We start from the raw sequence: 8,429 nt of genomic DNA, 5'->3' as shown, positions 1-8,429 counted from the left end.
CACGTGCCTGGCGGCCGCCAATATACAGTGCTGACCCGCCGGAAAGCAATATTTCTCCTCCTCTTTCCCAAAGCTCAGTGCAAACGAGCCTGGCGGCCGCCAATACACAGCGCTAACCCGCCAGAAAGCAATATTTGGCAAGTGTTTCTTACAGTCATAATTATAATATAGGGCGGCACAGAGTTAATTTTTTAAACTTTTTTAATGGTGGTGTGCCTCGTGATTTTTTTCACGGAACAAGTGTGCCGTGGCCCAAAAAAGGTTGAGAAACACTGCTCTAGCGCCCGTTTTTAAACGGGCTGAATTCCACTAGTTGTTCAATAAATCAGGGGTGTTGAAGTGTGGTGCAAGTTATACACCTGCTCCCTGCCTCCAAACCCAGTCACTTGTGCACAATATTGCGCTAGGCTAGATCAGTGTTTCTCAACCTTTTTTGGGCCAAGGCACACTTGTTCCATGAAAAAAATCTCGAGGCACACCACCATTTAAAAAGTTAAAAAATTTAACTCTGTGCCGCCCTATATTGACTATATAATTATGACTGTAAGAAACACTTGCCAAAAAGATAGTAATTTGTGTCTCACTTAAGATTGTATTTTTAAAGTTTGGTTGTTAATTTAAAAGAAATAGTGAAGCTTTTGTTTCATTAGTTTGATGAATAAAAATGATGTCCTTTTATGATTATGTACTCAATAAATGGGGTTTTTTGGGGGGGAATTCCCTGGATGCGCACTTTAATGAAATGTGTGGCGTATACCTATGCAAAATTGTTTTGCTGGGATTCTCGACAGGAAGTGCTGTGTCATTAATCGAATTGATTTAGCCTGCCTAAAATGAAAATACGTGTTAATATCATGACAGACTTATGCTGAAGAGTTTACTTTTCATCAATAAAAGTTTAAACACACCTACACGGAGTTCAGAGCCCCACCGAGGGAGGAGGAGGAGCGGACCCAGCGACAGACCTGCCCCGCGACCGCTGGCAGAGTCGGGAGACCATGAGAGCGTCAGCCCTGCCCCCTCCCACACAGTGCGGACTCCGGCGGGCGCCTCGCGGCCATCTGGAGGGCGCCGGTCGACTCCCGACGTTCGGGGGGAACCGCCGGAGTCCACAGCTGCGCTTTGCGCATGCGCAAAGGACTCCCAAACGTCGGGAGCATCAGCGTCAGCCCCTGCCCCCTCCCACACAGCGCGGCTGTGATGACGGGCGCCTCAGGCGCCGCACGGCTCGGGAGTCGGGCGCAACTGCCGCGGGCGCCAGATGACTGCCGCGGGCGCAGCGGCTCGGGGCCCCTGGCAGCCCGTCACCCTGGTGCATTGCGGGCGAGAATCGCCCTTCTCGTCACCAGCCAGCGTTCTCGTGGCACACCAGCCAGCGTCTCGCGGCACACTACTGTGCCGCGGAACAGCGGTTGAGAAACGCTGGGCTAGATGGACCATGAGTCTGGTTCAGTAGAAGGCAGCTTCCTCTGCTCCAGCTTCCAACAATAGTACATCCTTGCTTGCTGTTTATCTTTCCTTTACATTCTCTCCACTTTACCACGTTGAGTATTTCTTACTTTAGCCCTTATCCAGACAAGAGCACCTCAAAATTGCTTTAGAAACCTGATTGTTTTATTGGCCTCTGAAAGAGGAATCCATTAAAATGGCTGGAAGCTGGACATAAGCAAAGTCAATAAGCAAAGTTACAATGAGAGTGTCTGTCAACTTCCAAGTCGGGGGAGAACACTCTTTTTATTTTTTAAAAAGCTTGCCCAAGAAAGCATACATACCAGCATGTAGAACTGTAGGCAACAAAGTGCCTGCCTCATGTATTAGTTCTCCCAACAACCCAAGTCAACACCTCCAAGCAAAACTGTTTCTGCTTGGGATGGACTGCCCAGCGACTTTGCTTAACACACAAGATATCGAAGGGTAACACACTAGTGAAGTTTGTTGCTGACAAACAATATAGAATGTTGATTTTTTTATTTAAAAAACACAAATTTTCAAACCGAAAAAAATGGGGAGCCAGTCTTTCAAAGATCCCACTGAAGTGGATGGGAGGGGTGTTTTACTCTTCCACTTATTCAGTTAGCTTAGCCCAGAAAAGTCATGAAAAGCTCATCTCGCAAAGGTCGGTTTTGCAGCAGTTACTATGCTCGGATGTGCCTTCCAAGCTCAGCAACCGAGCCAGGGGTCCGAGCGGTTCTTCCGCATGAGGAAGTTGATCTTTCGAGCCATTTCTGTGTTATAGATCCTCCGGCACGTCTCATACGCCTCCCGCTGCCTCTTGCGGCAGGGCTTCTCATAATACCGTTGGCGCTTGGCCCTGTCAATGATCCCGTCCATAGTTAGGACCCTGAGCAGAGAACAAAAAGAAGAACAGGGTCAAATTCTTGTCAGATGAGGCCAAAATCAGGATAGCAACCCACCATCTTCCTCTGTGCCAAATAAAGAAAAGCTGAGCTGCCAGTTGTGTCCAACTCCCGCTCTAAAACACAGAACTAAAATAACCACCCTCCTCCTCCTCTTCTTTTTGTATATTGAAGCAGTTTAAGAGGAAATGCCATAAAAACATGATGATTGTGCTGAAGATGCACCTTTTCACCCCAGCCTTTGGCACTTGAGATGTGTATTTTCAGGACCCACCCTATTTCCATGACTGTAATTCGTTTGAACAGCTTGTAGTGTTGAATTTTAAATTGTTGGATCCCACCCTGGGACTTGATGGTGAAGGATGGGTGATAAGCTGAATCTTTAATCATCATTATCATGACTTGCAAAATATCTAGGCCACCAAAAATTCTCTAATATCAATTAGGGCTATCATAATTTTGCCAAAAGGACATCTTATTGGGGCAAGGGTCCTCCCCATCCTGCTTCCAAACCTGAGATTCAGGCAAGGTGATCTAGGGACTCGCAGGAAGGCTCTAAAATAAAATAAAAACAGCCCTCACCAAAAAAAAGCTGGAGACCCAATGCATTGCAATAGGCTGGTGGGTGGGAAGGAGAATTAGGAGGTGAGACTGCAATTATAGTAAGCCATATACAGTAATGAACACCTTTGTAGCTAACCGATCCTGAGAGGTTGACAAATGGAAGCTGGATAGTGGCTCAGAGAGAGCCCTCCAGATTCGAATCTCACTTAGCCATCAAGTCATTCCCGTCACAAAATCAGCTCTCTCTGCTTTGCAGGATGAGGATAACATCAGCCTACCTTACAGGGCTGTAAGGTAGCTGAGACAAAGATATTTGCCAATCATTGCAAGGACCCATGAGACCCCAAAAACTATTCAACGGCAACACTCAGGCATGAATTGTAAGATGAAATCTGCAATTTATTTCTGCGCAACAGAAGCAGCAGCCCAGATAGCTTCAACAACAAAAGAAAAAATAATATAAATGCCAATTTTCTCATTATGAGAGTTTAAAAACAATTCTGGCTTGATCTGCCTCATTTTGCATTCACATGGCCTGGGAGTGCCAGCCTGTCAGGGTTGGATGAAAAATAATCCTGAATGAGCTCCAAGCTCCGCCCACCAGCACCCGGCACCCAACGAGAGGGAGCTCAGTGGCCCCCTCCACCCAGCAGGCCAGCCAATCCCGAGGCCAGAGGTTTCTCAGAATGGGCTTATGCAACCTCGTGCACATCCTTGCTCCTAGTCTCATGGGCCAGGACTGTGAGGGAAGACACATGTTTGGCTAGCTGGTGACACAGGCATCTGAAGGGAACATGCAGAGGGCGCAGCAAAAAAGACACACACACACACACACACACACACACACACACACACACACACCGGACCACAGCAACTGTACTTCTAGCTATTTTTAAACCCTTCAGTGGAAGCCTGAGAAAAACACAGAGAGGCAGTCGAGCGCTTCCCCCGCAACCAGGAAGCAATTTTCTCCCTGACGGATGGACAAGACCGACCCTGCAATTATCCCCGCTCCCTGAGGAAAGCTCCCTGATGCATCACAGGTATCAGGGAGGCCAGTAATGTTTGTTTTCTCAGCCTCGCAAGAGGCTGCCATGTCTGGAGTCCTTGCAACTTTCTGCCTTCTCCTTCCTGGCCCCACAATGCCATCCAAATTTCCAGCAGAATGTGGTGGGCACCCATCTCCAAGCAATTTGGATGTAACGGTCTTTAGGTTTTATAGCCTATGCAATTCTATCCATTGGACAATTTTGATTTAGCAGCCAGCACATATATCATAACACAGGTATCTTCAGCCTTTGAAACTCAGGGCCCACTTTTAACCCAAACATGCATTTGGGGACTCGTTTCTTAATCTTTTACTAAATATTTGCATGGGTCAGGCCACAACGCAGTTGCAGGTCCACCAGTTGAAGATAGGTGTGGTAACACATTCCTGCAGCCTCAAGCATCTAGTCCTTCGTTCTTCCCGAGCCTTCTCATTCTCTCTCTGTCTCACTCAACTCTCCTTGCATTTGCATGCAATCTAAGAACAGAGGAAGCTGCCTTATGCAGCAAATCTCTCTCAAAAACAGGTAATATTTCATGGGAACAGGGCATAGCCCATCTCCCCATCAGACCCACAGCTGGTATCAGACGCTAACCAAGAACAAAAATACTTTTGGGTTACCATGCCATGGGGACCCATTTTTACTGAATTGTCACCCACCCTCCACATTATAAGCAGACATTGCAAGATACACACACAAACACACACCAATAAAGTTCTGCAACAAAGTTATGTACCATTTGAATCCTGTAAAGGCACACTGCAACTCAAAAGCCTGAACACTCATATAGCAGCAGGCACTGGTTCCGAAGAACAGAACTCAAGTTATTTGGTATATATTTTTAAAGCATCTAGCCTGAGCCCATCATTTTAAATGTTCCATTTATGATATCCAGCCAGCAGAGGGCATGACAGCCACATGTTGAATAAAGCTTGCTTACAAGACAGCATTACAGTCACTCCCCTCCTCCTGACAAAGGTTACATAAAACCACCTAACTTGACAATACAAGCCGTCTACATGCCTTTGCCCTAGCAGCCACACGTGGCTGCTCAAAATACAACCAGGGAAAAAAAGCAAAAGCTACTCATTCAACTCACAGAAACCTTGTGAAAATGACCCGTGGATGGTTAAGTCCAGTCAAATTTGACTTTGGAGTGTGGCACTCATCTCACTTTCAGGCTGAGGGAGCCGGCATTTGTCCGCAGAGTTTTCCGGGTCATGTGGCCAGCATGTCTAAACCATTTCTGGTGCAACAGAACACTGTGACGAGTGCCAAAGCACACGGAAACGCCGCTTACCTTCCCACCACAGTGGGAAGGTGGTACCCCCTCTGGTATGTTTTCAAACTGCTACCATCGGTTGGCAGGAGCTGGAGCAAAACAATGGGAGCTCACTCTATAGCACAGATTCAAAACATTGCAGCCAGTCCTGGGGCACAGCAAGGCCAAAGGATGTCTTTACCTGTTGAGGACTCGATAGGCAGCCTCCACATTGCCATTGGGCACCATCACTGTCCGAGCGACAAATTTCAAGTGATTGGCCATCTTAGGTGTAGCTGTTTCTAACTCCAGGAACTGGAGGCCATCAGCTTCTGGCCCGAACAAGAGACTCTCCAAAAGATACCTTTAAAAAATAATAATAAAAGGACACGTCACAGCTAAACATAAATAAAATATATTGGGGAACTACTGTTAGTGCTAGATGCACAAGAAAGTCCTGGTTCAAATCTCTCTGACTCCATCTGCAATATACATTTAAAGTTTTCATACCACTTTTTTGACAGGCATTGTTCCTCCTCAAAGAATCCTGAGAACTGGACTTTGTTGTGGGGGCTGAGAGTTGTTAGGAGGCCACCACGACCCAGGTGTCTCTCTGCCTTCGGTGCCCCTTTTGTATTGTTTTTAAGCCTTCTTACAAATCTGGGGTTTCTTTGTATTGTTTTAAAAACTACAGTATTATAGCTGTTTTCATGACATGACTACAAATTGCTTCAAAGCATACATGTAAAAGGCAGTTCATGAATTCATACCTAAAAACAACAATAATTCTAAGTGTCTTCTATGGGTACACAGGCCTTTGGCTTTTTATTATCGGCTGCCTTCTTCAGTGGGTGGGATTTTTTAGTCCTGCCTTTAGAAAAATCTGAATGAATCTTCTCTGTTTTTATGCTGGTGTTAAATGCCTATGTTGATTATTTATTGCTGTAAGTCACTTTGAGATACTTAAAAAAGAAAAAAAGGCAATACATGTGATAAACAACAAAATTCAATATAATAATAAATGTATCAAAGTAATCATTTCTCATTTGGCTGTCCAGTTGGCAGATCTCAAAGTAGATCCATGCAGAGTGCTGAAACTCCAGTCACCTTTTCTAAAAAAAACAAAATAAAAAAATTCCTTCCAGCAGCACCTTAGAGACCAACTAAGTTTGTCATTGGTATGAGCTTTCGTGTGCATGCACACATCTTCAGATACCATCTTCGCATCTGAAGAAGTGTGCATGAACCCGAAAGCTCATACCAATGTCAAACTTAGTTGGTCTCTAAGGTGCTGCTGGAAGGAATTTTTTTATTTTGTTTAGACTATGTCAGACCAACACGGCTACCGACCTGTAACTTTTTAAAAAAGAAAAAGAAAATACTGGCTTTCTCTGCTCTTTTCTCAGTTCATTGCCCAATTCTGAATTGTGAAAATCGGGATTTTATCCAATGCTAATTCCTACTCAGAGCAAACCCACTGAAGTTAAGAGACAGGACTAACTTAGGTCGATTGATGCCAACAGGTCTACTCTGAGTAGAAATAAGCGGGGGACAACCCTCGGCTGTTTTTGTTGCGCCTTCCAGGCTCTTTGGGGCCACCTAAACAAATTTACCTGACTATAATAAACAACATAAAATTATGTACGAAGCGGAGGATAATGATGGGAGGCCCTTCACACACAACCCAATTTGGAGGAAACTGCAGAGGGATCTACCCCTTTTTGGGGTGACCTTGGGCCAGTCACTCCTCACCTAATCTACCTCACAGGGTCGCTGTGAGAAGGTAAAACGGGAAAAAGGAGGGGGGATTATGAATTTTCCCCACCTCGACCTCCCTCGGAGGAAACGGTGGGGCATGAATGCAGCAACGAATGAAATAAAACGGGGAGCGCCCCAACTTCTCCCGTCAACTGCAAATAACAAAAAACTAAGGGCAGCCCCCTCCCCCCCAATGGTGAGGGTTAACCCCCCCAAAAAATAATAATTTCCACGACGACAGGGAGGGGAACACTATCCTTCGAAGGAACCGCCACATTATTATTTTTCAGCCCGCCTACCGCGCTTCCTCACGGGGCAGCAGCTCCTAATAGAGGCCGGGGATGCGCGCGGCCTACGGCGGACCCGAAGGGAAGCGGGGCAAAGAGGCGCTTCCTCGCGTGCCCCCACCAAGAACTACTACACTCACCCGCTGCTGGCTCAGCCGGTGCCCCCCCTCCCGGAGTCAGGACAGATCCGCGAACCGGAACCGGAAACGCGTGTTCCTTCCCCCTCCCCCTTTTCGCTTCTCCGGCCTGCGGCCTAGTCCTGGTAACCATGGCAACGGGAAGGCCTGCGGCTGCGGGAAGAGGAAGAGGCGAAACTCCTGCGCAAAAGTTATCCTCTCCCGTTATCACCGAATAGGGACGGCCTCCTTACTAATATTTTCGGCTTTTCCCCAATCAATAATAATAATAATAATTTGTTTGTTGTTTAGTCGTTTAGTCGTGTCCGACTCTTCGTGACCCCATGGACCAGAGCATGCCAGGCACACCTGTCTTCCACTGCCTCCTGCAGTGGAATAATAAATATAATAATATAATATGATATGATATGATATGATATGATATGATATGATATGATATGATAACACACCATCCACACTGTGGGCGGCTTCCAGCAAAATATTAAAATACAAAAATACATCAAATATTAAAAGCTTTAGACTAGTAGTCTATAAACATTTAAAAGGCCATATTGGAAATCACCATCCTGTACCTACCTAAGAACATTGCATCATAAAAGTGCCAACAATGGCCCATGTTCAGAAAGAGGCCTTACACAAATACATAAAGCAATAGCATAGGAGGGAGGAAAGGAGGCAGAAAAAAAGCAACAACCCCATAGCAATAAACTGACTAATAACTCTTTGAATAAACAAATTAAGCTTGCTGCTGATTTATCAGTAGCTTTCCCACTGCATGCTTAAAAAAGAAGAAGCCAATAGTCAATGCAAAACTATATGTAAAAATAAAAGCACTGAACTATCCATGGCTTCTCAACTGCTAGGCAAATCTTTTAAAATGTCAGTTAAAATCCACCAATCAATGCAAAAAAATAAAAATTAAAAAACCAGTGCATAATAGATGTACCATATGTAAAGCACAGGTTTAAGCATTATTATGTGTGTCTGCACTGATTTTTTTATTATGTATTGATGGG

At 45.4% G+C, this 8,429-nt stretch overlaps 1 protein-coding gene across 2 annotated transcripts; it reads right to left on the bottom strand.

The window, feature by feature from the left end:
• Nucleotides 1-1,951: 1,951 nt before the first annotated feature.
• Nucleotides 1,952-7,465, bottom strand: MRPS21 (mitochondrial ribosomal protein S21). 2 transcript variants are annotated; one of them, XM_035099386.3, is made up of 3 exons: nt 7,417-7,465; nt 5,434-5,595; nt 1,952-2,341 (listed from the first exon to the last, which is right to left on the bottom strand). In XM_035099386.3, exons 2-3 carry the CDS (start codon nt 5,514-5,516, stop codon nt 2,161-2,163), a joined length of 264 nt encoding a protein of 87 aa, XP_034955277.1. In that variant the 5' UTR covers nt 5,517-5,595; nt 7,417-7,465; the 3' UTR covers nt 1,952-2,160. The 2 variants fall into 2 exon arrangements, with proteins under 2 accessions (XP_034955277.1, XP_034955278.1); XM_035099387.3 differs by having other exon boundaries at nt 7,289-7,443.
• Nucleotides 7,466-8,429: the final 964 nt, after the last annotated feature.

Source organism: Zootoca vivipara, chromosome 16, assembly GCF_965207765.1.
Source record: "Zootoca vivipara chromosome 16, rZooViv2.hap1.1, whole genome shotgun sequence".
Lineage (NCBI taxonomy): Eukaryota > Metazoa > Chordata > Lepidosauria > Squamata > Lacertidae > Zootoca > Zootoca vivipara.
This window is presented reverse-complemented; position numbering and strand designations above follow the sequence as displayed.

Excerpts from the sequence above, each read along its gene's own strand:
- MRPS21 (XM_035099386.3), bottom strand. The coding sequence starts at position 5,516 with ATGGCCAATCACTTGAAATTTGTCGCTCGGACAGTGATGGTGCCCAAT. Across the intron at positions 2,342-5,433 it reads GCCTATCGAGTCCTCAACAG|GGTCCTAACTATGGACGGGA; the intron begins GTAAAGACATCC and ends TTCTCTGCTCAG.